Source organism: Propithecus coquereli, unplaced genomic scaffold, assembly GCF_000956105.1.
Source record: "Propithecus coquereli isolate 6110/MARCELLA unplaced genomic scaffold, Pcoq_1.0 Scaffold377, whole genome shotgun sequence".
NCBI lineage: Eukaryota > Metazoa > Chordata > Mammalia > Primates > Indriidae > Propithecus > Propithecus coquereli.
In genome coordinates this window covers 439,851-467,567 of record NW_012149474.1, presented here as the reverse complement: position 1 = coordinate 467,567, position 27,717 = coordinate 439,851, and the positions used below count along the sequence as shown (strand labels likewise).

The 27,717-nt window shown below is 64.2% G+C and overlaps 2 protein-coding genes across 2 annotated transcripts in view; one reads left to right on the top strand and one right to left on the bottom strand.

The window, feature by feature from the left end:
* LOC105816498 (mucin-5B-like) overlaps positions 1–7,482 on the top strand; it is a 64,945-nt gene extending 57,463 nt beyond the window's left edge. The window contains exons 44-60 of the mRNA XM_012651929.1: positions 19–213; positions 1,165–1,424; positions 1,701–1,887; positions 2,021–2,246; positions 2,350–2,528; positions 2,595–2,664; positions 2,944–3,044; positions 3,503–3,534; positions 3,799–3,979; positions 4,334–4,441; positions 4,550–4,587; positions 4,928–5,044; positions 5,305–5,391; positions 5,507–5,629; positions 5,842–5,887; positions 6,103–6,211; positions 6,803–7,482. Coding sequence (XP_012507383.1) covers positions 19–213; positions 1,165–1,424; positions 1,701–1,887; positions 2,021–2,246; positions 2,350–2,528; positions 2,595–2,664; positions 2,944–3,044; positions 3,503–3,534; positions 3,799–3,979; positions 4,334–4,441; positions 4,550–4,587; positions 4,928–5,044; positions 5,305–5,391; positions 5,507–5,629; positions 5,842–5,887; positions 6,103–6,211; positions 6,803–7,004 — 2,261 coding nt within the window. The 3' untranslated portion in view covers positions 7,005–7,482. The remainder of the gene's footprint in view (positions 1–18; positions 214–1,164; positions 1,425–1,700; positions 1,888–2,020; positions 2,247–2,349; positions 2,529–2,594; positions 2,665–2,943; positions 3,045–3,502; positions 3,535–3,798; positions 3,980–4,333; positions 4,442–4,549; positions 4,588–4,927; positions 5,045–5,304; positions 5,392–5,506; positions 5,630–5,841; positions 5,888–6,102; positions 6,212–6,802) is intronic.
* Positions 7,483–12,652: 5,170 nt separating this feature from the next.
* Positions 12,653–27,717, bottom strand: part of TOLLIP (toll interacting protein) — a 25,006-nt gene continuing 9,941 nt past the window's right edge. The window contains exons 2-6 of the mRNA XM_012652007.1: positions 26,157–26,306; positions 25,101–25,283; positions 23,875–24,030; positions 22,771–22,861; positions 12,653–15,590 (exon numbers count right to left, since the gene is read on the bottom strand). Coding sequence (XP_012507461.1) covers positions 15,376–15,590; positions 22,771–22,861; positions 23,875–24,030; positions 25,101–25,283; positions 26,157–26,306 — 795 coding nt within the window. The 3' untranslated portion in view covers positions 12,653–15,375. The remainder of the gene's footprint in view (positions 15,591–22,770; positions 22,862–23,874; positions 24,031–25,100; positions 25,284–26,156; positions 26,307–27,717) is intronic.

Here is a 27,717-nt window from a genome sequence, read left to right as displayed (position 1 = left end):
GAAGTCGGCCCAAACGAGCACCGGGTGTGTTCCCTGCCCAGGTGAATGAGTCCTGGACCCTGGAGAACTGCACCGTGGCCAGATGCGAGGGTGACAACCACGTCGTCCTGCTCCCACCCAAGCCGGTAGCCAACATCACCTGTGTAAACGGCCAGCAGCCTCTCAAAGTGTGGAACCAGAGCCGGCCCTGTGACTTCCACTACGAGTGCGAGTGTGAGCACACGCCGGATGTGACTCCCCACGCGGAACACACATAGTGTTAGCCAGGCTGGCAGAGTGGGGTGTGGCTGGGTGTTTGGGAGACCTGTAGCTTGTCACTTCAGTAGACAGGCCAGCCGTGGGGGCCTGGGGGCCCACGTGGGTTCTGCTGACGTGCAGGCTGCTGCGAGCGCTCTGGCTGGAGGGGAGCCTGAGGCCAGCCTGCTGAGTGCGTCTGCGCCAGGCTGCGGTGTGAAGAGAACCAGCCGGGGGTTCTTAGGCCAGGGGACGTGCAGATGGTCGCAGGAAGCTCAGAAGTGCTGTTTCCTGGGGTCCTAACGATGGCCCCTGTTACTGAGCAGGGCGCACTGCCAAGAGGAGGTGGGGCTCTTATTGCCCTGCCATGTCCCTGTCCTGGGGCTGCCACCACAGACGGCCACAGACTGGGCGGCTTCAGACAGCAGACACGGATTCCCTCAGCCCTGGAGCCCGAGCCTGGCGGCGGAGCGGGCAGGGCGGCGATCCCTGCAGAGCTCTGGGAGGACCCCCCCACCTCTCCCAGTCTGGGGACTGCAGACGGTCCCTGGCTTGTGGCCATACCACACCAACCTTGGCCTCTGGCCCCACATGGCTTCTCCCCGTGTGTCTGTGTCTCTTCGGTCACTCATGAGGACCCTTGTCATGGGATTTGGGGCCCACCAGGGTAGTCTGGGATGATCTCGTTTCTGGATCCTTCACTTAACCCCATCTGCAGAGACCCTTTTTCCCAATAAGGGCACAGTCAAAGGTTCTGGGGTGGACATGGATGTTGGTGCACCATTCGATGCATGGTACCCCTTTTACCGAAGAGGCTTGGGTGGCTCCCCTGTGGTGACAGTCACAGTGGTGACGCTGGGTGACCATGGAAGTGGAGGGCTCGGGCCGGGCTGCAGGGCCCTCCAGCATCCCATGTGTCCACATCCCCAGGCTCCTGCAGTGGGTGGGGTGGCTCCCACTACTTGACCTTCGACGGCACCTCCTACTCCTTCCTGGACAACTGCACCTACGTCCTCGTGAGAGAGATCCACCCACGCCACGGGAACCTCAGCATCCTCTTGTACAGCCACTACTGTGCGGCCTCTGCCTCCGTCTCTGCCGCCAGCTGCCCACGCGCCCTCAGCATCTACTACGAGCACATGGAGATCGTCCTCACCACCACCACTGTCCATGGGAAGGAGGAGAGCCTGGTGAGTCAGGCTGGCAGGCGGCCCTCCCCGTGCCCAGGCCCAGGCCACGGCCTGGTCCTGACCTCACAGGCAGGGAAGGGCGACTGCAGATAGGAGGCACCGGGGCCACAGCCAGACACTCAGTCCCCGCTCTGCCCACGGCAGCCCCCAAGGAGCAGAGCACACCCCACGGGCCCAAACACAGCTGGCTGCAGACCCCAGGCCCGAGGGAAGGCCCAGCTTTGGGGTGAGGGGTGCCTGGCCCTGCCCCTGGTCACGGGGTCCGGGTGCCCCCAGATCCTGTTCGACCACATGCGAGTAAGCAGGGGCTTCACCAAGCATGGCGTGAGCGTGTCCCTGACAGGCGCTAGCACCATGGGCATCGACATTCCTGCCATCGGCGTGAGCATCACCTTTGACGGGCACAGCTTCCAGGTCCGCCTGTCCTACAGCCACTTCAGCAACAACACGGAGGGCCAGTGTGGTGAGTGGCGCAGCCCGGCCTGCAGGGCCTCCCCAGGCCTCAGTCCCGAGTGACCACAAGGAAAGGGTGGGGGAGCAGTGGGGACCACGGGAGGCTGCTCAGAGCCCAGCCCGGTTGTGCCCGCCCTCGCCAGGCACCTGTACCAACAACCAGAAGGACGACTGCCGCCAGCCAGATGGCACCACAGCCCCCACCTGCAAGGACATGGCCAAGTCCTGGCTGGTCCCAGATGGCAGCCTGGAGGGCTGCTGGGCCCCAACAGGCCCACCCCCAACCGCCAGCCCCACGCCCCAAGCACCCAGCACGCCCACGCCGACCCTATGCCCCTCAGAGCCCCTCTGCGAGCTCCTGCTAAGCCAGTGAGTACTTCCTGGGGGGGCGGCAGACCCTGGGGCACCCTGCCCAGGCCCAGGACTGGCTGGCTGGGGTGCGGTGCTCCTGGCCCTGACCACCCGTCCACAGGGTCTTTGCCGAATGCCACGGCCTCGTCCCGCCTGGCCCATTCTTCAACTCCTGTATCAGCGACGGCTGCCACACCAGCCACCCCAGGGTGCCCTGCCAGAGCCTGGAGGCCTATGCGGCACTCTGCCGCACCCACGGCGTGTGCAGCGACTGGCGCAACGCCACTGGCGGGCTGTGCGGTGAGTTGGGGGCGGCCCCGGGGCTCCAGCCTCCCTGGCCTGTCTAACCCATCTTTGTGCCCACAGACCTCACCTGCCCACCTGCCCAGGTGTACAAGCCCTGCGGCCCTGTACAGCCTGCGTCCTGCAACTCCAGGTAAGCAGGGGCATGGAGGTTGCAGGAGAACAGAGGACGTCCAGTCTCTGTGCCCCAGATCTCCAGATACCCCCTGACCCCAGGGCTCCCTGGAAACACCCCGTCATCCTGCACGCCCTACAGACACTCCAGTGGGGCACCCATCCCCCACCCTGACCCTGGACCCCGACCCCCCAGTCTGTCCATCGGTCCCCTGCCTGTCACGGGGTTCACACGGACAACGGTGGGAGGGGGTCTCCCACATCACGGGGTCCCAGGACTGCCCTTCTTGCTGTGCAGGAACCAGAGCCCCCTGAGCGGGGGGCTGGCAGAGGGCTGCTTCTGCCCCGAGGGTCAGATCCTCTTCGACTCGCTCAAAGACATCTGTGTGCACACGTGCGGTAAGCTCCGTCCACCCTGCGCCGGGACATGTCATAGGCTGGGGAGGAGGGCCTGGGCTTGGAAGGCCCCAGCAGGGTCCACACTGCCTGCCCAGTTGGGGTGCCCACACCGGCCCTGGCTGAGCTTTGCCCATCTGTGGCACAAGACGGTCATGGTATGGCCTTGAGCCCCGTGGAGCCCGATGGCCTCTAGAAGCCCCATGGGCAGTGGCTCATCTTCGGGTACATCTGTCACGGTCCCTCCCCCGCCCACTGTCTGCCTCTGATGTGGCTGGGCTCGTGGCACCCTGACCCAAACCCCAGCCACACCGCCCAGCCCTCTGGGGCTTCCTCCCTGGGGAGACAGGCCTGGGCCTGGGGGCAGCAGTAGCCAGCTGAGCGCACGCCATGGCGGCCCGTGGCCTCTGTCCGCCGCCTGGACCCAGCACCCTCAGTGACCTTTGTTCTTTTCCTTCCAGCCTGCGTGGGACCAGCCGGGCTTCCCAAACTAGTGAGTGGCTCTGCCCCTCCAGCCCCGCCCCTCCCCTCGTGAGGCAGGCAGGGAGCGCCCCCATCTGGAGGTCAGCTCTGCTGGCAGCTGGGGCATGGCAGGTGTGGGGCACCCAGGAGCTCAATGTGGACGTGCCCCGTGGCAGGCGTGGGCTTCCTGCCTGTCATTCTGCGCTGCTCCAGAGACGGCAGCCTGGCGGGTCCCAGCATGCCGAGGGCTGACCACGTCCTGAGCCCCTGGCGACCCTGACTTGGTGTGTTCCAGCCCGGAGAGCGGTGGGTCAGCCAGTGCCAGGACTGCGTGTGCGACGAGGGCTCGGTGTCGGTGCAGTGCGAGCCCCAGCGGTGTGAGCCCCAGGCCCAGCCCCCGAAGTGTGACGAGGAGGGCTGGGTTGCTGTGACCAGGCCTCGGGCCGACAAACCCTGCTGCCCCGAGACGCTGTGCGGTAAGACCCCGCTGGGCAGCACCGGGGGAGGGAGGGACCCAGAGGGGTGTCCCGGCTTGACCGCGGCTGACAGCCGGGTCACCGCAGCTCTGGCTGCCCCACTTTTCCACCTGGAGAGGAAGCTGTGACCTCTGGCCTGCCCAGGTACAGCCCAGGGCCTGGGGAGCAGCAGGAGGCGACAGAGGGGGCTGGGAGGGAGGCAGGAAGGGCCATGGCGTGGGCAGCCCTCAGGGGAAAAATACCTGTTTGGCTGCAACCTGGGAGGCGCTGTCTACGCGGGAACCAGAACCGTGTAGCAGGAGGGAGGAGGTGGGGGAGCAGGACGGACCCTGATGACACCTGCCTGTCCCACAGTCTGCAACGCCACCACCTGCCCACCCCAGAGCCCGCCCACCTGTGGGCCTGGGCAGGTGCTCACCCGCACCCAGGAGGAGGGCAAGTGCTGCCCCACCTTCCTCTGCCGTGAGTGGGGCTGGCAGGGCAGGGCGGGGCTGGCAGGGCAGGGCGGGGCAGGGTAGGCACCGGCCTTTCCTCCCGGCCCCACCTGAGCTCAGCCCTCTTTCCTCTTAGGACCCAAGCTGTGCACCTACAATGGCACCGTCTACGGGGTAAGGGCACGGTGCCCGGGGACGGGGCCCGAACGTCTGTGAGGGACGCCCACATCCCTCTGAGCCCCCATCCTCACCTCGATGTTCCTGCCAGCAGTGCAGGTCGGCAGAGGGGCTCTGGGGGCACCTTACTCCAAGGGCCGTGGGCCCCACACCTGCTGCCTCTGAGAGGTCAGCTTCAGGGCCGTCCTGCAAGAGTGTGGGCAGAACACACCTGCCCGGGTCCTGCCTCTGCCCAGAGGGAGGAAGCAAACTGGCCCTTGGGCCCCACCTGCCGTAGGGAGGGGTCCCGGCCCTGGTGTCCCCCATGCCCTCTGTGCCACCCTCCCACCCACTGCAGGTCGGCGCCATCTTCCCAGGGGTCGTTCCCTGCCTCACCTGCACCTGCCTCTCCGCGGACCCCCAGGACCCAACAGTGCAATGTGAGGAGGCTGCCTGCAACACCACCTGCCCCCAGGTGAGCTCACCCTGGGGCTGGGTTCTGGGGAGTTCTCTACTCAGCCTGGGCTGGGGTCTTGCTTCCCCTAGAGGGAAGGAGTGCAAAGCCGAGGCAACAGCCGGGGCCAGGGTCCAGGAAGGCGGGGAGGCCAAGAGGAGATGCTGGAAACAAGGATGAGGCTGGGCAGGGACGACTGGGCAGGGACACGGCTCAGGGCCCCTGGGGTGTGCTGGGGGGCAGGCCAGGCTGCATGGGCCAACCACCCTCCTATCCCGCAGGGCTTCGTGTACGTGAGCGTGGCTGGGCAGTGCTGCGGGAAGTGCGAGCAGTATGCCTGCCTCACGCCCCACGGCCAGCCTGTCCAGGTAACAGGAGGGCGTGTGGGGGCGTCTCAGCCCCTTCCTTGGAGACCCTCCCCCCAGCCGGCTCAGCACACAAGGTAATCCCCACCCTGCCTCCACCCTCTGCCTTGCACTTCAGCCCAACGGAACCTGGGTCAACAGCCGGGTGGACAACTGCACCGAGTACTACTGTGAAGTTGAGAATGGGCAACACATGCTGATCCCACGGCCCTCGCCCTGCCCGGACATGTTCAGCTGCAGGGTGTGTGCCAGGAGGCCCCGCCTACCTGGGAGACCCCACCTACCTGTGAAGCCCCGCTCCACCTCAGAAAGCCCTGCCCAGGGAGGCCCTGCCCCACCTCAGAAGGCCCCGCCCAGGGAGGCCCCGCCCCACCTCAGAAGGCCCCGCCCAGGGAGGCCCCACCCCACCTGAGGCCCCACCTGAGGCCCCGCCCCCTGTCCTTGGCCCTGCAGGGGACCCTGAGGAGAACGGGCTGCTGCTACTCCTGTGAGGAAGTGGGTAAGTGGAGGCCACCTTCCCGTGCCAACCTGCCAGTGCCATCCGGTCCCCAGCCCCCGGGATTCCTGCGAGCCTTCTCCCACTGGGAGCCCAGGGGCCGCAGCCCCCAGACCCCACGCTCAGTCCGGGGGTAATGGCAGGGCAGGTCCCGCGTGGGGGGCCGGGTGCTCGGAGGGCAGCTCTGGTGTGCTCTGCACGGCCTTTCCTCCCCCCAGACTCCTGTCAAGTCCACGTCAACACCACTGTCCTGTGGAACGGGGACTGTGCGACCGAGGGGGCCGTCAACGTCACCTTCTGCGAGGGCTCCTGCCCCGGAGTGTCCAAGTGAGTGGGCTCCTGGCCCTCCCCCAAGTGCGTGCCCACGGTGGGTGGCCACCCCAGCCACACAGCGCCCACCGGGCCTGTCCGCACCCTGCGCTGGGCCAGGAGGACCACACCTGCTACAGGAGGGAGGGCAGCACCCCGCTGCCCCCCCCCACAGAGCTCCTTGGCTGTGGACTCGTGTCCAGGGGCCCGAGGGGGCAGTGCCTGCCTGGGGGGCGGCGGGCAGAATCAGAGCCTTCCGTGGACCCCCCACAGCCCTGGGCTGTGGCCAGCTGTGAGCAGGAGTGGCAAGGAGGCTTGCAGCCCTTGGCCGGTGAGGCAGGAGGAAGGGTGAGGCCTGGCTCGAGGTCCCAGGGGAGGGTCTCCAGAGGTCAGCAAGAGAGAGGAGCTGGCTCAGGGAAGAGCCACAGCAGGCCACGGAAGACAGAGCAGGGCTCGACGTGACCCTGAGGCCCAGAGAACTGCCCCATCCCAGGAAGGGAAAGCCCTGCTTGCTCCAAGAGCAACCGTAGGCCACTTGTGGACAGCTGGAGCGACTGCCCCAGACCAGGGCCACGGTGGCCGGTCCTGAGGGCAGCCCCGCGTGTGCAGGTACTCGGTGGAGGCCCAGGCCATGGAGCACCAGTGCGCCTGCTGCCAGGAGAGACGGGTCCACGCGGAGACCGTGTCCATGCGGTGTCCTGACGGCACGGCCATCCTGCACACCTACACCCACGTGGACGAGTGTGGCTGTGAGCCGTCCTGTGTCCCCTTGCCCATGGTGTCCACAGATGCCCCTGTCCTCCCACTCTAGGGGCCCCCAAGCCCCCTCCACCTGGCGCCAGGACATGCATAACTGACCAGGAAAACCTTAGGCGGCCTAGTCCACGGAGCCAACCCCACCGTGGCTCCCTCCACCTCTGCTCACCTTCTGCTGCCCCGTCGAGGGAACGGGCACCCCAGGTTGGCGGTCGGTGGGGACCCGCCTGAGGAGACCCCTGCACGGGCCCTGCCCTCACAGACCCTGTGGCCTGTCCTGGCCACCTGCCCTGCCCTTGGGCCCTGCCCTGCCCAGCCCCGCTGCAGGGTTCCCGTGGCACACTGAGGCCCAGCTGGCCCCTCCGGCAGCCAGAGAGCAGATGGGCCCGTCCAGGCAAGGCCAGCCACCACCAGGGAGCTGTGCAAGGCCAGGTGGCCACCTGCCCATGCCTGCTGCAGGGGTCCCGGGGCTGAGGTCATGGTGGCTGGGTCAGAGAGGGCTCAGCGCCCCAAACACCCCTCTGTTCACCCAGCCCCAGTTTTGCTAATAAACTTTGAGCATTGTGCACGTTTCTTGTCCTGACGTCCTTTCCTGCCCGCTGTGTCTCAGCTCTCCCGCCCCTCTGTGGGCCCCACAAGCCGCACGACACCCCAGGGATGGCGTTGGGCCCAGCAGGCACCGAATGGGCCGGAGAGCCACTGGGAGGGACGGCGTGGGGCGAGGAGCGCTCAGTGTCCGCAGGCCCCTGGGGCACCCAGGGTCAGTCTTGGGCTAGGGGTGCACCGGCCAGAGACCAGGGCTCAGCCCAAGACCCAGAGGTCGCCCCAGCCGTCCCGTGGACACAGGGGCTGTGCAGGAGGACTGAGGAGCCGGTGGGCCACGTGGGCAGCCCGGGGGCAGCCCGGAGACAGCCAGCGGGGGCAGCGCGCACGGGAGGGAGCTGCGGCTGGCCCTGGGGCCCTGAGGGGCGACCTGTGCACCCCGTCCTGTCACATGTTCCCTGGTGCGTTTTCTTTGGGGCGCTTGTCACAGATGAGCTTGTATCTGGCCTTTCCTGCCTCCGCCCTGAGGGAGGGGTCTCTGCCCTTCCTTGCCGCTGCTCTGTCCAGAGCAGAGAAGGCCCGAGAGCAGCAGGGGCAGGCGCCACTGGCCCTGGCTTTGGGCCGACTGCCAGGAAGATGGGCAGGTGGGCAGGGGGGACTGCACCCTGGCGGGCAAAGGCGATACCCACACTGGCCCAGGATGCCTCTGGTGGGGGCTCGGTGCCCTGACCTCCCCTGCGCCCTGGCTGGCCCGGCGAGGAGGGCCTGGGCTCTCTCTGGCCACTGCCAGTGCTCCAGCCATGCCCACCCGCCTCGCTGAGGTCTGGCAGGGGAGGCCACCCCAGGGCCGGGCCAGCGATGCTGGGCGCTGGCGAGGTCGCAGGCATGCCACAGCGGGCAGCAGGGCAGGGCAATTGCCACTGGAGGTCATCTCCTGTGAGCTGACCCTGCGTGGCCGTGGCCAGGCCACTCCCCCATCCACACGCGAGCCGATGATGTCTCCTCGGACCCATCACCACACACGCGGGGCTTCCGTGCAATGTGCGCTATTATCTCTCCCACTTGACAGATAGGGAAACCAAGGCACAAAGAGAGCAAAAGAGTCGCTTTAGCAAGGGGCAAAGCTGGGCTGAAGCCCAGGCAGTGTGACTCGAGTCCCCAGAGAAGGCAACTATAAATATAAACACAAAGAATAAAAACAAAACAATATTACTTCAACTTTAAATGTTTTTTAGAACGGATCTCTGGTTTCCAGAGGGAAGTGGGCACGTCTCCCCCACAGAAACAAAACCGGGACAAGGATGGAAGAAACCAGAACAGCAGCAACTAAAAACAAGCAAGTGAGCCTGTCAAGCGGACGTATTCCCCGAGCGGGAGGTGTTTGGGAAGTGCCAGCGGCGGAGGAAGCCCACCGGGGCAACGCGAGCAGCAGCTCAGGGAAGGCAGCGGGCGACGGGGCCGTGCCCCCCGGTCAGCAGGCGTCACAGGAAGCGTTTAGGATTTGAGGACGCGCAGACAGATCCAGAAACCTCAGCATTTTCCCAAAGCGCCAACGGAAGGAAGAGCGTGGCAGCAGGCGGTGTCCTCAGAACCGCGGGGCCAGCTCGTGACTGACGCTCCAGCAGGTGCGAGACGTTGCGAGAGAAGAAACCCAGGAGACGGGAGCGTCGAGGGAGCGAGAACGTCGTGAAGCTGCCGGAAAGATAAGGCGGACGGAGGAAGAGGGGCAGCCGGGCACGGGGACCGAGGCGCAGCCCAGGGGCAGGGCTCCGGACACAGGCCCACACCCTGCCAAGCTGACGCTCCAGAGTGACAAGGGCACTGTCCACACCCGGGGGCTGCTCCTGCCCGGACCTGTGCGAGCCACTCGTTGAGGAGCTTGACTTCCAGGAGGAAAGGGACCTGCAGCGGCCACGGTGAGCGGGGAAGCCGGCGCCGTGCATATCGTGTCCACGTGAGAAACGCACCTCTTGAAGTCCACGGGCCACGCAGCGGTCCGGGTTGCACGGGCAGCCCTCCATAGCTAGCGCTTCCGGTCTGGTTTGAGAAAACCCTTCCCTGCCGCGGATCAGGAATCTTGTCTCCCGCGTCGTTTCCCGACGGCTCTGCAGTTCTGCCTGCGCCTTCGCACTCTGCACTCACGCAGAACCGGTGTCTGGAAGCGGCACAAAGTCAGGGTCGGACTGCACCGCGGGGGCCTCCTCAGCCCTGCGGGAGGGACCCACTGCCCCTGCCAGGCCCCCGGAGGGCAGGCTGGACCCAGGCCGGGCCCAAAGCCAGGAGAAAGGCCAGAGCTGATGACTCGCAAGCACCGAGGGCAGGGCCGACCGGCGTGTTGTGGAACACAGCGGCTGCCTTCCAGCCGTGGCCCTCCCGCCTCCATCGCAGTGCGTCCCCGGGAAGTGCTGTCCTGTCCCCTCTCACCCAGGGCTTGTGGCAGTGTCCCTGATGACTCCGTGTGGTGTGGCTGAATCCAGGTGGGGGCTCAGCCTGGCCCCTCCGTGCATCCCGTGTTCACGCCACCCCAGGATCTGTGGGTGGGCGCGTCCTCGCCTTTGCCGTGTCCCCTCCGTGGCCTGAGCGGCCCTGGTGGCCACGTGGGTGGCAAGCCCTGGGGGGCAGCTGAGGCTGCCGCCTCTGCTGCCTGGTGTCCCGCCCTCGGGGCCCTCACACCTCCTCCCCTCGCGTGACCCCAGCCTGCCCTGGGCCACTGTCCCCTGCCCGGGGCGCCAGGAATAGCGCGCGCTGGGAGGGAAGCGAAGCCAGCTGTTTCCCTATGGAAACCTCAGCGTGGACAGAAAACCACCACAAACAGCAGGGTACGCTCAAGGGGGCGGACGGCGCAGGTCCCGAGCAGACAAGCATCCCTCACTCCCGCCAGCCTCTCCCGGAGCGCCCCCCCACACGACTCAGCAGCAGGGTCTGCTTCTGGGGCCGTGACCCCAGAACGCTGGCACAGGCGTGGTCCACGCAACAGACGCAGGCCGCCGGGCCGCAGTGAGGGGGTCCTGGCTGTCTGGCTACTCCTAGGCCATCCCTGCGGTGAGCTGGGGCGGGACACGGGGGTGGGGCAGGTGGGGACGCACGCTGCGCCCAGCAGGGATGGGAGCTGCCGACCGCTGGGGCATGGGAGAGGAAAACCAGCGCCACGGCCTGCAGGCCCCGCTGACGGCCTGGTGAGGAAGCCAGGGGCCTCCTTGGCGGGGTCAAAGACCCGCCACCCACAGCCAGAGGACAGACGGCGACAGGGCCCAGGACCCAACCCAGCGCGCAGGCCGGAGCAGGCGGCGTGCCGAGGCCAGGCTGAGGTGGCGGCGGGAGTGTCCTCCAGAGACCCGGGGACACTCTGACGCCCTGACCGGAACGGCCCACCCCGTAGCCGCTGCTGGCTGTTGCTGGAGCGCAGCCCCTGCCCGGCTGGGACTCCTCGAGGGGCCGGTACCGGCCGAGGCTCAGCAGGGCTGACCCAGCAGGGGCTTCTCGTGGGCGTGACCGGGAGGGGCTCTGAGCTCTGGCCCTGGCAGGGCGGGGGGGCAGACGCAGGCTGGGCACGCGGCGGGTCACTGACATGGGCAAGTAAGTGCGCCTCACCTGCCGCAAGGCCGGCTCTCAGAAGCTGGGAACACAGTGGTCCCCAGCACGTGGAGACCCCGGGACTCGCCTCGGGGATGGTGGGGAGGGCCCTAAGGGCTGGCCGCGCTCCACAGGGCACCTGTGTCTTACGTCTCGGCACAGCTGTGCTCTGTAAGGCCAGACGAGAGATGGGAGATGCAGCATCTCGGGGTCGGGACACACAGAGGCCCCCACGGGAGCCAGGTCAGAGTGGCAGCTGGGGCCCTGGTGGGCAGGCATCTAGGTGATGCCTGGGGCAGCTGACAAGGACGCGCACTGAGCAAGAACGGAGAGGAGAGATCGAGGCTGCCCCAACCCCTGCCAGACCCGAGGCAGATCTCAGACCAGAACCGTCCGCTGAGGGAGGGGTGGGCTCCCTGGAGACAGGACCCCCGCCAGGACAGGGTCTGCAGACATTTACCCCGACACACCGGAGAAGGCGCCTGCGCAGACCTCGGCAGGTGACAGAGACGGGCTCCACAGCGACCGGACACACGGCAGCGCAGGGCTCCACGTCTGCCAGCAGCAGACGGACACCTGTGACTCCAACTCTCTCCGCTCACCCAGCAAACCCTGGCGGAGCCTCTCGTGGGCCGGCGCTGAGCCACGTCCTGGGGACGGCAGTGCAGAGCACAGACCCTCGGCCCCATCCGCAGACATCTGCCACGTCCACTCCCAACCCCACCCCACCCTGGGGACCTCCCTCACTTTCCCATGAGCTCGGGTCTGCTCTCAGAGATGAGTGTCCGTGTTCTTCCAGCATTTCCGGTATTTTGTCACAGTTTTCTAGAAGTGTCCCTCGTTCCTTGGCTCTGTGTCCAGTGCCAGCAAGTTCGACTTTTATCAGCTGTTTGGGGCAAAAAATATCCAGACTCACAGAGCTCATGGCGGAAGGTCACTGTGCAGCGGATGCATGGGCAGAACCACCACTCAGGACGTGGCGGGAGCAGACACGGCTCAGCCACACCCGGTGCTGGGCAGGGAGGGCAGCGCGAGGTAGAGGCAGCGAGCGGGCTCCATGGCGGCTCTTGCGCTAGTGTTCGTTGCAGCAACGCATGACTTAAAGGCTACAGAGAAAACATCCCGCGTCCACCGACACCACGTCTGGGCCTGGGGTGTGAACAGGGGCTCGAGGGCCGACGTGTCCCCACGCGGGAGCCTGTCACCAGGGGGGCGTCACAGCTCCCGCCGGGCCCTCATGGAACGAGGAACGTGGGGGGCCCGTGCTCTCGCTCACCCCCAGGTGCAAGCCGCCTGGAAACAGGAAACTTCAAACACGGCAGCAACCACAGAGGGCTGGGCGCCGAGGAGCCGCCCGACACGCCCAGACCCGCGGGGCCTGGGTCCTTCCACAGTCTAAGCTGGAAAACAGGCAGTCCGCACGCTTGGTGTAAATGTTCCAGGTTAGTGCTCTGACTCTGCCCGCTCGATCTCACCTCCCCCCTCCACAGCGCTCTGCCGGGCCTGTCACCACGGGACCACGGCCTGACCGGTCCGTCAGCCCTGCGCACGGCAGCCAAGTCAAAACACTCAGGAACACACACGGTGAACTTCCCCTTAAAGGACTTTATTTCTCTATTTTTATATGGATCATTTATTAAGTTAGAAACCTAAAAAGTAAAAATATATTTTACAATCAAGGAAAGAATCTGGACATCTGGACCCCAACAAAATAAGCAGAAACACTAAGTTGTGAGGATCGTTCCCGCCAACGCCTGTGAGGAGCGCAGTACAGCCGATACCCGCGGTGTCTGTCGGGGGAGAGGTGGCGCCTGCGGGTGCCGTTCGAGGCCGGGGGAGGAACCCACCCCCCCTGCCCTCGAGTCACCAACGCAGCCCAGGTGGGACTCGCCGGGGCTCCCTCAGACCACGGGTGTGCTCTGGGCTCTGACTCCCACCAACCAGCCTCGGCCAAGCGGAAGAAAACACAGCCAGGCCTTGCCAGCGGCCCTGCCCGAGGCGTGGGGACGGCCCAGCCATGCAGCTTCCACTGACCACCTGCATCTGCAAACCCGGGAGCGGGAGCAGCCCCCGGACACCTGGGGCCTGTCTAAGCTTAAGCTCAGGCCCCAAACCAGCCGTGGCCTCCGCTTTCGAGCTGGGGAGCGAGCCTCTCCCCAGTGTGCAGACGCTGGCGGGGCGGAGGCAGGACGGTGCTGTCACTCGGGAGGGTCTGCACAGGCGCTGCGGAGGAACGTCCTTTCCCGCTGTTCTGAACAAGCTGCTTCAGGTAATCAACCTCGGAACAGGAGAACGGCATAACGTGAAGGAAAGAGGAATCTCATCTAACCAAAGGCCTTATAAACGTAATCTTTCTTTGCTCTGTTAAAAAAATAAAATGTTCATCAAAAAGAAAAACAAAAGATGGCAGTAAGCGTGGGTCACCTTGAAACCATCGCTCTCCCTGGAACCAGCGCCAGCCCCCGGGGTGCTCCCTCCCAGGGGTCCCCCATGCTGCTCCTGGGGCAGGCGGCAGAAACACGGAGCGTCCTCTCCAAGAGACGCACACGCAGGCGAGGCAGTCTGGAGGCCTCCCAGCAACATTAAGGCAGAAACTGGTGTGGCGGCCACGCCTGGGAACCCGGGCGCCAATGCCCCCAGCGCCGGCTCGAGTTCCACCGTGTCAGGCCTGTCAATGTCACTAAACAAATGATCTAGAAAGTCACAGTCCTGCCCAACACCTTCAGCCCCACCTGAGAAGCAGCCCGCCACACAGGCACAAGCCCGAGGCTGCGACGGATGACTCCTGCCATCGGCTTCCTCAAGGCGAGGGGCCCAAGTCTGCTGACCCGATGCGGTCGTCCTTCCTCACACGAGATCAGGACCCTGGTGGCCCCACAACTGAAGAACAGCACCTGGTGCCACCAAACCCCCAAAACCACCACGCCCGTCTTCAGGATTACAAAAATACATATTTATCAACAACGTATTTGACAAATAGCACCCCCACCAGGGGGCACAAAGCAGTATTTTCTAGCTGACACTAAAACTTAACCTATAATTTGGGGGGGAAAGACTGACCCTCGAGTGCCAACTTCCTCATTCTACACCCTTCGCAGAGCCCAGAGGGTCAGCGTCTGCCTGCACGTCCGAGCAGCGGGGCTGGCGCCCACGGCTGGAGCAGACACTGGAGAGAAACACCAGCAACTGCGGTTCAGCGCAAACCAGACATCGCAGACAAGCAACAGTGCACGCGCTCTCAACGGTATGAGTATTGTTTAAAGTGCATTCATCACTTTTGAGAAATTTCTCAAATTTCTGATCTTCACGACTAGGTGCCACCCACTCTGTCCTGCAACCCAAGATGCTACGCATGGTGACAGGTGGTCAGGTGCAGGGCACCTCCAGCCCCCGGAAGGTCTCAGAGTGCTCACATTCACCGGATTTCCATTCCTCTCCCAGACCGAATCCGCAATGCCGGTCGCCTGCACGGCCGTTGGCGGCCGAACCCAGATCCCTTCAGCAAACATGCAGCAGGCTGCGTCTGTGACCTTCCACTCTAACCTCAGCTCTGCCACAAGAGACTCTTGCGACGTCCCCTTGGGAGGACACCCTGGGGCCAGCAGGAACACGGCAGGGCAGAGGGGCGGGTGAGCACATCCCGGCCTCCGGTGCCGTCTGGTCTGGACGCGTCCTGCATTCACGGGACTGGCAGACGGGCAAGGCAAGCCAGGGAGAGGCGGGTCCTGCCGGGTGCTGGCAGGAGGCTGCCCGTGCTCAGCTCGCCTGCACCAGACACAGACGGGAGGGGCCCAGGTAAACAGAGCATCGGGGGAAGGACCTGAGTTTCAGCTTGGCCGCTCTAAAAATGACTCCCGAATCAGCGCGGATGGATGTGTGTGCCTTAAATTAACATGTCTATCTCAACAAGTCAAATAACTAAATGCCGTTTATGGGATCAGAAGGGGGCTCGGCAATCTCTGCACCCTGGCGGGGCTGCCGCTTTCTACAACAAGAACATTGTCCAGAACAGCGTGAGAAGGGAGACCCTGTCCCCAGGCAGCAGGACAGCGAGTCTGTGCCAAGCACACCGTCCCTGCTCTGCCTCCCAACACCAGAGCAGGAGGGGAGAAGCCCACCCTCCGGGGCCCAGGGCAAGCGCGGCTACCGGGACCGAACCCACATGCGTCCCAGAGCAGGGGTGGACAGGTGACACAGGGTCCGAGGGGCTACGGGGACTTTTTCACAGGAATCTGGAGGGGACAGTGTTGCCTGGGGAACCCCTGGGTTGGCAAGTCCAAAGCGCCGGTGGCAGCAAGGCGGCGGCAAGTCTAGGACTCTTCGCCCATCTGCAGCAGCGAGTTGATGGCGGCGTCCCTGTTCCCCCTCTGGGCTTCCAGCACGGAACGGATCACTTCCCTGTCCATGTTGGGGAACATGTCCTGGATGGCTTTCAGGTCCTCCTCGCTGCAGCGCGGCTGGGCGCTCACGGCTGGCGGGGGCACCGCCACGGGCACCATGCCGGGGCTGCAGACGGCAGGCATTCCTGGAAGCAAAAGACGGAGTCTGGTAAAAACGTGGGAGTCTCACAACAGTGCAGCACAAAGGAAAAGGCAACGCCTGCTACTCGCAGCCTCACGGGAGACGCCACCTCAGCTCTCCCGAAACACCGAACCTGCAAGACACCGTGAAACTGGGGACCTGGAAACCCACCCCAGGCACGCATGCGCGGGGAGAACGGGGTGGGAGGGGACGTCTCCCTCAACGACACACTCTGCACACGAAAACGCACCTTACTCTCAACTCTCCCTCGCGCCTGTTTTTTTATGATGCCATCACTGGGTTGGGCCGGGGTAAACCCAGGTGACCAGCTGTCTGGACCTGGGCTGGCCCGTGGGCTGGCACCAGATGTCACTGACCAAAGCCGCTCTCCGCCTGAGAAGGAGCCGCGCTGTGCTCGCTCCCGCAAACACCTGCTCTTCCTTCAGCAGACGCTCCAGAACACGAACCGCAGCCTGGCAACGCGTCACTTAACTGTCACTGGCGGGAAAGACAGACCACAGCAGGCACCGAACCCCTCAGTGAAGCTGCGCGCCGACGCCTACGATGAATACGACACACACGTCAAAAAAACCACCCAGGAAGATGCTCACGAAAACTCAAGGCAGGCGGGTGGTGCGCGGTGGTGTGTGGGCTCCCCGCCTCGGCGTCAGTCGCGGAGGGCAGACCAGGACAGAGGCGCCGGGAAGGCACAGGGGCATCGAGGGCGAGTCTCTCTCTCCTGGGACAGGCCTGAGCGCAGGAGGTGGCGGCCAGGCCGAAGGACTCGCGCGTCAGAGTCCTGCCTTGACGCCGCTGAAAAGTCACAGGAGACTGACAAGTCGCTCGTTCTTTCACCTTCAAAAGCACACTCTTCCCGAGCAGGCCCGCAGGAGAGTTAGAGTAATAATTTTAGGATATGATTTTCCTTTCCTTTCTAAATTTAAAAGATTGCAAAGGCAGCAGAACTCTATCTTTAATACTGGCCTAAATCAAAATCGGCAACACGGACCTAAAAGGGGCTGAAGTGGCTGGAATGTGGCTGCAGGAGCACGACCGGGGACCGGGGACCGGGGCTCACGCCCAAGCCCAGCACGTCCTGCTCAGACCACGCAGCCCGGCAGGACGGGGCACCGTCCCCGAACCCTTCCCGGCCAAGCACTGTCCTTCACACCTGACACGTGTGCGCCGTCCCCCCCACCCTGAGACAGGCTGTCCCACCTCGCGGGTGCAGGTGCGGCAGCGGCCTGTCCTGCAGTGACCCTTGGCGCCTCATAGGACGGACGTGGTGGCCACACACACAGGCAGGCCCCAGCGGCACGGGGACAGGAGCTTGGGATGTCCCTGTGCCTGGTGGTGCCGCTCCCGCCACCGCCGTGGCACCGAGAGAACCGACTCCAGCCCACCGCTGCCGACCTGCGACCCCAGGGCGACCCTCTGCAGCGTCCACCTGCCTAAGGAGGAGGGATGGGGTTTGCGGAAATCAATGCTGACAACCACCATGCGAGGCAAGGGCCAGACTGAGCAAGCCGCCTGCTGAGGAGCCGTGTATCCCCCCAGAGCTGGACAGCAGCAGCCGAGGGGACCCGGCGCTCCCGACCCACGTCCAACCCACCCCCGGACCTGAGTGCGGACGTGTCCCCCGGGAGCTGTGAGTGTAGCGCGCTGGGGCTGGCTGCGGACACTTTCGGGAACACAGGACAGGCAGCTCTGGGCCCTTGGTGGACCCCAAAGTCCCCGGGGACTCAGGCAGAGCAGAGCTCCAACCGCCCCGTGGTGGCCCTGGCGAGGGGCCCCGCCCGGCACACGCACTCACAGGGCAGGCGTGTCGCACACAGAGGAGCCACTTCGCTTCCTGGGGCAGCCCACAGAGCTGGCACGCTCGTGCCGTGGGGGCCTGTGGTGGGCACACGCCACCACACTCAGGCTCGCGGCGCTCAGACAGAACGTCACCCAGGAAACCAACGTGCGCAACTTGCCATTCACGGGGAGCCCATTCTTAAAGACACCGTACCTAAAACAGGCCCAGCACCCGAGTCAGCATGGGACCGGCCGCCACGCAGGCCACAGACGGCATGGGACAGACGGCCAGGGTGTCCACAGCTCCCCCTGCGTCAAGGGGACGAAGCCTGGGGCGCAGGCGGCAGGTCGCGTCCAGCTGAGAGGCGTGTCACAGCGCGGCGGCGTCTTACAGCTTCTTACGCGACAGTGCACGGAAGAGAAGAAACTATGTAATTCTTATGTTTTAAGACTTTCGAATTGGTGGATTAGTAAACACGCAACAGCAAAGGAGAGAATTCTAAATAAGTTTGGGAAGTTGACGAAAACCCAATTCTCATTTAAATTGAGCCATTTACGTGTTTTAAACAGCAGAGGCCACTCGCTCTCAAACTCCTGTGTTTGCTGCAAGCCCATGTGAGGGAAGACACGCCTGTGGGCATGTGGCCAGCTTTACCGAGAATGCAAAGGTGGCTTGAGCGCCGGCTGTGCACATGGAGGGTGCCCACGCAGACGTGCTCTGCAGAGTCCTCCGTCCTGGCACCGCGAGGGCAGCACGTCCATGAGCTCAGCTTTGCTTTTCGCCTGCTGAGGGCATCGGCGCTGCCGTCTGCTGAGCTCCGCAGAAGTACAGGGGCCGCACACGCGGAGACCCTGGCCGAGGGACAGGAGGGACAGCCCCGAGGGAACAGACGGGGACACTGATGCTCGGCCACGGCGGCAACCGCACACCAGCGAGCACAGGCACACCGGCGTCCCCAGCGGGGCCAGGCCGCACGCCATGGGAGCCCACGCCTTCCCTCAGCTCCCTCACACTGCGGACGGGAAGCAGAGCGGCGACTCAAAGGGTTACGAGAACTGGACAGGGGTGACTCTTCCCCCAGGGTGGACGGCACGTGGCCAGCCCTTCCGTCGTGGCGCCTTTCACCACCTCGTGCTGTTTTGAGCGCTGACACGCAGATGCCAGCTCAGCCTCAGAAACGTCCCCGATGCCCAGGAGGGGGGCTGCCGAGGCCCCCCAGGGCAGACTCACTGCTCCCTCCCCTCACCCGACAGGCGCAGGCACACAGGCGGGACACGTGGCTGTTCCGTGGGACAGACGAGCACAGCGCTGCTTCCCTCGAGGCTCGCAGCCTCCTCCAGGACGGCTGGGGTGGGGCGACCAAAGCAACCCTGGCCCAGCGGTGGCTGCAACCTAGGCGTCCCTCTCCCCAGGGACAGCCAGCCCCTCGGACGACACTCGGGAAACCAGCGGCACCTGGCCTTCGCCCAACCAGCTTCTCCCTTTCGCTCTGCAGGTCCCAGCACAGAGCGGCAGCCTCACGGGGCCACACGCTCGTCCAGACGCTTCGTGCTCAGACGTTCGTATAAATCAGGGTTAAAAACCTGCTATAACTTTATGATGCCTGTCGACTAATTATCTGAAGTCTGTTAAAATCTAATTATTTCAGTCATCAAAATAATCCTTTATTTTAAGCAGTCCTAACTTATTCTCCATCTCCAGGCCATAGTTAACGGCATACCGGCTTTGACAACCACTGGTATTTTCTGTCCTGACCTCATTTCATCGTTGTGGTCACGCTTCATCTTTCTCCACTTCTGGGAAAAGCAGAGGGAAAAACCAGGGAGACGCCCTGATGCTCGTCAGAGCACGCACTTTCCGAGTCACCCCGGGCGGGGTGACTCTGGTGCTTAACTTAGCAAAGGGGACAGTTCTCCTGAGAGCAGCGCCAGCTCGTGGCCCTCAGCCTTCAGCGTGTGCCCTGCGAAGGCAGCAGCCGGGCCCTCAAGCCGGAACACTGGTGCACACGCCAGGAGCGGGCTCGAAGACTGCGACCACCAAGCACGCGCAGTGAGCCCTGAGCCCCTGCGCCACCCCAGCCGTGCCCGGCAGGCAGCAGGTGAGCAGACACAGCCAGACGGGAGCCGGGCCCCCCCTTCCACTCTCCTCCTGCAGGATGACATCACAGCACTCACCAAACAGCCTGTTCCCAAGCAAGCCGCGGCCACTCCTCACGCACGCGCCCCACACGCCCCACCGCGTCGTGGAGCCGGCTGGGAGCAGCGGGGCAGAGGAGGGAGCGCGAGCTCAGGCTGAACAGCTTGAAACAAAACGTGGATTGATTTAGGAAAAGTTAAAGCTCTGTATTGTCGAGAAGGCAGGTGAGGAACAAAAATGCTTCAGGAAGCGTGCATTTTGAGAGAAGAAAACCCTGGTTTAAGTCCACCGCTCTCATCCAACCTGCGACTTCCCTGCCGCAGGCCAACCACAGGGGCCGGTCTCCACGTGGTCTCTGCAGACCACAACCCTCCCCGGGTGCGTCTGCGGCGTGCTTCTGGAAGGGCAGTGCTGCCGCTGCAAACACCCAGGAATCACGTCAAAGGGAAATCAGGCCACCGACTTCCAGTGAAGCGGGTGCTTCATCGGCACTCAGAACGAATACTCCTCAGACAATTAAGCGATTCTCCACTAGCGGGACCCTGTTTGCTGGAAGAAACAGCTAGCTCCAGGGTTGAGGCCGGAGACCACAGGTGAGCCCAGGGCTCCCGTGGTGCCAGAGGGGCTCCCTCTGGCCGAATCTTGGGTAATGTCAGTGACAAAACAATGCCAGAACAGGTGACAACCTGTGGAATAAAACAGGAAACCGAGAGTCCGCACTGCCAGGGGGGTCTGATAGGAAGAAGATATCCGTGGGGTCTTGAAGTGTCTCCCGCACAAAACACGGATCGGCTGCGAGGTATGAGAAAAGCAGAGCTTCCCCGCAGAGAAGCGAGACGGGGCCTGCTGTGGGGCGGACGGCGGGGGCCCTGCCAGAGCCCTGGCCCGAGTGCTCCCCCAGAGCGAGGCGGGACCTGCTCCAGGCCGAGGGGACACGGCCGCCGAGGACAACAGGGACCTGGATGCTGCCGCCCCAACATCGCCCAGACAGGTCTGCGCAGTGGACGGTGACACTGCACCAACGTCATGCGGATCTGGACGGCCGTCCCAGGCAGGGGTGTCCTGGCTCGCGGAGGCGCGTACTACAGTATGGGGCGCAGGGGGCGTCCGGTGGGCAACAATCCCCTAAAGGTCCCAGAACAAAATTTTTATCTCCTTTGCAACTTTTCTATGAGACTGTTTGAAAACTGAAAAGCGTACATCAAACGGGTATTTCAAAGTCTCGTCCAGCTGTTCCTAAAACAAACGGGCACTTACGGAGAGTGAAGGAGAGCGAGCAGAAAAAGATAAAACAGGTCAACCCATTTTCTCTCTTATCTGAAAGCTGAGTTTCCACCTGGTGTAGGTGCCCGCTGTGCACGGAGCCGTGTCCCCGACAAGATGCCCACGTCCTAACCCAGCGCGCACACGTGAGACCTTATTTGGAAATGTGGTCTCTGCAGACGGAACCAGGGTGCGCCGCGGCCGTGACGGAGCAGGGCGGCCCCCGTCAGCGGACCGCGTCCTCCTAGGAGGAGCCACACTCCGGGGTGCAGGTGCAGGACGCAGGCGGCCATGTCGGCGGGCGGAGCTGGAGCCCATGCAAGACGAGGCAGAACCTCCCCTGGCCCTGCGGGTGCAGCCCGGCCGACAGCTCCGCCTGGACCCCGGTGCGGTCTGCTGCCTCGAGCCCCGTCTGTGCTGCAGCAGCTCCGGGACACTATCGCCCCCTGGTGCTCGCCGCGGCTACCTCAGGCCTCCAGCGCAAGGTCACCAGACACAAAACCTCACACAGACGCCACGGAATGCGCACGGCAGAAGGGCACTGCTGGCGTCCCAGGATGACGGTGCTGAGGCTGACCTCCGAGGGCCCCTCTGCGGGAAGGACCCCAGCACCGCAGGGCAGCTCTGGGGACAGGGTGCAGCTGCGGTCACTGTGCGTCCCAGCTCAGGGACGTCCCTTGGTCCTTTCAGCAGTTTCCATTGCTCTGCTGCGGCGGAAACGCTTTCTTTGCCTGTGGTCAGACGCCTCCTCTCACTCCCTGAACATGTCACAGCTGCTTTCACATTTCTGGGTCACCCCGAGTCACGTTCTATCAACCGGTCCTTCCCCACTGTGGGTCCACGCACTGCTCTCTGCCGGGCGCTGGCTGCCAACAGACTCCAGACCCCACTGAGGCTGCCGCGTAACCGCAGATGTGCGCGAGTGTGCGCTTCCCCCTGAAGAGTAGAGGCTGCTCGTCCTCAGACCGCGCCGTCACAGGCAGGACGTCCTGAGAGCGGCGGACAGCACAGAGTTCACCAAGCCCCGTCTCCTCCCTCCCATCTGGGCTGGGTTTCAGGCCCATCACGGTGGATCTAGGGCGAGGTTCTGACCCAGAGGTGGCTCTTCTGCATCCCCGCTGGACGCTGGCGTGATGGGGGTGTTGACGAGGCCCACTCTGGGTGGGCCAGACTCCAGCACCCACACTGCCTGGCTGATCCGTCCTGCCCCAACCCCACAGTCACCCCAGAGCTCGAGCAGCCGGGGCCCCACCACCCCACACACCCCAACACCCTGCTGTGCCTCAGCCACTCCACGGCCCTGGCCTCTGGCCTTCACCGCCTCGGCACCGAGGGACCACCTGCTGCGCTTGTTCCTGCCCCACCGCCCCAGCTCCCGGGACCCAGGCAGAGACTGCCTCAGGCAGAGACCCAGATGACCACAGGCTCACCAAGTGTCTCTTCTCCCAGGGGCCTGCGGGTCAACACAGGGCCCACCGCCATGGCTGTTATGGCCGTTGGTGGTGGGGCCAGGGGAGTACCTGCTGCTGCCGCAGCCACAGTGGGGGTTAGCCCGGAGCCGACATGGGGGTCTGAGAACGCAGCGGCATAGAGAGCCACCTCCCACTGGGTTGTGCTGCAGACTGCAGCTCAGACAGGCAGCTGCACATGCAGGGCCACGTGAGCAGCAGTCTGCTCTGCCCGACAGGAGCAGGCTCTTCCAGTGCAGCGGCTCATGCTCCACAATCGCCGCTTAGAAATCACACTTCTACGGCTCCGAAAAGCTCAACTCACCTTGTGCATGCCGCCCATTTAGAGAACACACAAACTCTTTTCTGCATATGCATTAAACGTTGGAATGTCACACTGGCCTCCCCTGCTTTCAGAAAGATCTGCTGACACGTCAGCGTGTCTACGTGGCTCCAAGCTACACCGGACGCCCACGCCGGGGCTCTGAGTCCCCTCGCCTCCTCCCAAGCCTGCTCCTGCCGCGGGGCGGGGGACGCACCTGCGATGGGCACGTAGCCAACGCCCTGCTGGTACACGGTCGGCATCAGCACCACTGGCTGGGGCGGCATCACCATGGCGGCCGGCAGCAACTGAAACACACGGAAGAACACGCCACACGTCAAAGCCTCGTCACCCAGTCGCGTCATCGCCATCCCAGCCGTGAGCCGGACACGGGGCTGGGAGCGCAGAGCACCTGCACAGACGCCCGGCCGCTCGTCCCCACGCCCACGTGCCCCCGGCTGGGAGCTCTGGGGCTGGGTGACCTGGGCTAGAAGGTGCCACCAGAGCCAGGGGCCCACGGCCACCGCAACGTGACCGAGCGCACGCGGTGTGAGGAGCAGCCTGTGCGCAGACCTCAGGGCCTGTGAGGTGAGAGACACGTCGGCACTCGCGTCGTTCACAAATGCCGACCGGGAGCAAGCTCCTTCCTACCACGACCGTTCTGTGTTCACGTAAAAGCGCCTGTTACAGGTGCACAGCAACATTCTTGAGGGGCTGCACTCGATCGGGGACGTGTTTTAAAACATTCCAGCATCGCTGCGATCACGCGGCCACACTCCAGCCCGGCGCAGCGCGAGACCCTGCCCCATTGCAAAGGGCGTGGGAGGCAGCAGCCTGACTTTCTTACAGTAAAAAGCTAAAATAACATCAATTTTTTAAAATCTCCTGGGTGATACTAAGGACATGGTAGCAGCCTGGGTCCCAGATCCCCTAACCTGCTCCCCGAACCCCCGGGAGCTGCAGGGGTCCAAGGACAGACTCGTGGGAGCTGCCCCCCGCCCGGCACGGCCAGGCCTTCGATTTATAGGCCTGAGGGCAGCAGCTCCCACGTGTCCCCGAGGAGACGCGGGGCCACTTTGCGGCCAGGAGCTGCCCTGTGGGGAGGAGCCCACCTGGCCGCAGAGCCCAGAACAGCAGGCACAGGACGGCCCCAGAGGGCGACACAGCTCCACCCCGAGGGCAGGACTGGGGAGGCCAAGGACACAGCTACCCACAGTGGGGACCACCTCAAAGGGCGGCTGTCTCGGGGACACGACCAGAGTCCCAGCCACCTGCCCGAGGCCACGGCTCTGTCCCCGGAGGCCCAGCCCTGCGGCCTCACCGAGTACGACATGACGAGGTTGATCATGCCCTCCTTGTCATCGCCCTGCCTCCCGCTCAGGCAGTACCACTTGTCCTCCACTGCGCCCTCCTGCTTCAGGGAGTCGGGGATGGTGACGTGGGTCCAGGCGATACGGTCATCCATGGAGAAGGCGCGCTGTGGGGACAACAGAGGGAGGTGTCTGCTGCGTCCCCTCCCCACAGCCCATCTCCAAAGCAGGAGCTCTGCCCTCCTGCTACCCTGCCATCAAGGACCCCCTCGGTCTCCCGCTCGTATGCAGAACGCCCCCCCACAAGCTCCCCATTAACGAGACCCCCGTGACACCTCCAGGGCCCAGCCAGTGAGGGCATCAATGGCGCTAGTGAACGGCCAGGGGCTTCCCTTCCCTCCGACCACCATGACGGGCAGGGCCAACCCTGAGGACAGAGACAGGAGAGCCCCCGGGCTGCTGTCCTTGTCCAGTTGCAGGTCAGGGACACCCGCAGCTCCTCCTCCACCCTGGGGCCCAACCCTGATCGTCCAGCTGCCCCCTCCGCCAGCCCCAAAGCAGGGTGGGCACAAGACGGAAAGCAGGAGGAACTGCCCGGCCACCCGCACCCATCCCTGCGCTTCCCACACACTCCTGATCCTTGAGGACAGAGGGGGAGGGGCGGGAAAGGCAGGGCAGGGGCGGAGGCCGTGCCACCCGCTGGCCCGGCTGCCCCAAGCCCCCTCCAGCTCTCGCGCGGTGCCCCAGGCACGAGGTGCAGACGAGCTGCGCAAGAGCCTCGCTGCGTCCATCTGTGCTTCTGGCTCTCCCTCAGAACCCCTCGGAACACTGCAGCGCACGACCACCGATGCGGCTCAGGACACTTGGGGGACGCTACCAGTGGCCACTGAGACTCGTGCCACCCAGAACATTCCCACCCAGCAGCACAGCCGCATTCACTAGGAACTCAGGCTCTGGTGAGCAGCTGGCCACCTGGCGGTGCTGCTGGCAGGACACAGGTCCACACTCTGTCCCCAGAGGGCCCTGTGTGTGTCACTGGTGGTATCCCAAACGCAAGGCTGCAACAGGAGCTGAGTGCTACCCTTTCCAAACTCCTTGTGGGAAAGCAGGACCCTGTCTCGCGCCCACTAAAATGCCAGATGTGGGGCCACCTAACAGCTAGCCGGGGCCCAAAGGAACCACAGGGACGCGTTCAGACCCCACGGGTGGCCTCTGTGGCAGCGGGCGTCCCTCTCACCTCATCGAAGATCTCCAGATAGAAGGAGTCCACGCCCGGCGGCACAGTGCAGTGGATGACCTTGTTCCAGCGAGGGTTCTTGGCGCCGTTGTGGGCAGTGGGCGTCTCGTACACCGCGTAGCCCAGGCGCAGTCGGCAATAGGGGTCCATGCGGGTCATGCCGTAGTTCTTGGCCAGCTTTGCCTGAAATGAAGCCAACATCAGCAACAGGAGGCGCCAACCGTCAGGAGGGAACACAAGCGCCCGCCTGGGCTGTGGCATCCTCGAGCCCCTCGAGGGCCTCAGTTTCCAGAAGGTGGAGCTGCCACCGCTGAGCAGGGCCTCGGGGCGGACACGAGAGCTCCATTTGGGCAAACGGAGTCTGAAGCGCCTGCTGGATGCCCAGGGAGGGCTGCCTGGCCTGCGCCTGGGATGCTGGAGTAGACCTGAGTGGCCGCTTGGGCCAGAGCCAGCGCACACGTGTCCGTACCCGCGGGGCTGCAGGGCCACCGACCCTGGGCACACAGGCAAAGACGGGGTGGAAGGCGGAGGACAGACCCCCTCGGCACCCCATCGGGGCCAGGAGATGGCAAGAGAGGCAAACGGGGCACCACGTGTGGCCCTGGGAGCCGAGGGAAGCAGCTCTGTTCAGAGAGAAGAGGAGACCCACAGGCTGAGGCCCCAAGTCAGGCGACGGGACTTTTCCCACCACTGACGCGCACCACGGAAGGCCGGGTGAGCGCGTGCAGGGTGCAAGCGGGTTCACGGGCTCAAGAGAGAACCAGGAGCAGCTGGAGGGTGGGCACCGCCAAGGCCTGGCCAGCCCTGGCACTCGGCCTGCGGTTACCAGGCCCCTCCAGGAGGTGGTGGCCGGGAGGCCCCGCACCAAGTCACTGCTCCTTATTTTAATTATTCTCGTCAGAACCTAGAGTGATCAATATTTTTCACACATGTCGTTTTTCAACATCAGACGTTTCAGGAAAAGCTGGAATCAGAAAAAGTTCCGTTTGTCCACGTAGGAAATGTGGTGTAAACGCCGAAAGCTTCCCGTCCCCACGCCCCCAGCAGGACACCCACCTGCACCACGGTGACGTTGAGGCGGCCCACGGCGCCCACCGCCCCTCCGTACTGCAGCTGTTGGGCAGCCTGCGCGTCCAGCTGGATCTGCTGCTGCTGCTGCGTGGGCGTGATGCGCAGGAAGTCCTGCGGCAGCTCCCCGATGTACACCTGCGGGCGGGGAAGGTGGCAGGCGTCAGCAGGGTGGCAGGCGTCAGCAGGGCGGCAGAGCGGGAGGGTCCGGCCTGGCTCCAAACCGTTTCCCGACCGGGTCGCGGTGGACTGTCTCAGCCTGCTTCTCCCTCCATGACGAGAGGGTCCCGGAGGCCGTGGGCCAGCCTGGGCCGACACCAGTGCGCGTCCTCACTCCGCGCGGGCCACAGCCCCATGGGACCCCTAACTACAGACAGGTTCTCATCCCAAAGACAGCCTGTCAGGTGGCGACCCGGGCCCTTTTCCAAGGTCTCACGCACTCCACGTCCCGTGTCTGTGACCCTTCCCCGGGGCCGCCACGACTGGGGCCAGCAGACAGCAAGTCACTGGGTCAAACACTGAACAAGATGAAATCCGAGCCTTGGACCTAAAATTATTTGGAAAACCCTCTGTGCTGATATACCTCAAATATTTCTACATCAAACAGTCTGAATTCAGAAATACTCTAAAAGAAAACAAGAAGCAAATAGATTCAAAACGAAAACCTCGAAAGACCTCCCCAGTGTGTGTTCTGCGCCTCCCCGGTCCCCTGTGCACCAGTGCGCCCGGCCCTGGCAAGAGGGTCCTGCCGCCGGTCTGGGGGACGGGCTCCTCAGAGACCTGACAGAAGCCAGAGTGTGTCACAGGCACGTTTGGGGACGGTGCGCTTGCTGAAAGCCAGGCCAGGGAGCCCTGGGGATGCCCAGGCTCCTGTGGCATCCTGACCACCTGCTGCGCAGATCAGACACCTGCACCTGCCTGGGACGTGGGCTCCCAATGGCACGGAGACAGGCAGGGTTCCAGAATGTTCTGCCGTCTGTTGAGCTCTGTACCCATTGTGCTCTGGTCACTTTTCATTTTAAAGGTACCTGGAAGGGTCCAGTTCCTCTCCTGTCTCCCCGTCTCGGACCTGGAGAACATCCGACCCAGCCAGAGCTCCAGATCCAACGGGACCAAAGGAAGAGGCCTGAGCAGCTCCGCACGCTGTCTGCGGACGCCAAGGCCAGGGACTCTCCGCGGGATGCACCACCTCCGCACCCACCTGGGCAGCCAGTTTGCTGTTACCACCGTCCTTTTCTAAAAGGTTGCCCTTCCCCACGCCTGACCCTGTCTCTGCCCCTCAGAGGAGCGTCCCAGGTGGGGACAGCAGCTCACCCCTGCCCCTCGCGCCTCCTGCACAGGCCAGACAGGGAGGACCCGGCGCCCAAGTTCCTGCTGGAAAGAAGCAGGCACCTGTGAGGACCGCGGTTGCCAGGCAGAGGCTCAGGCCGGCCTCTCCAGGGGCAGCCTGCCCCTCCAGAGGTGCATTGCGTAGGTTACCACCAAGCCCTGGGAAGAGCCTTGAGGGCCCCCTGGCACAGACACCAAGCACCTGTTCCTGTCAACACAG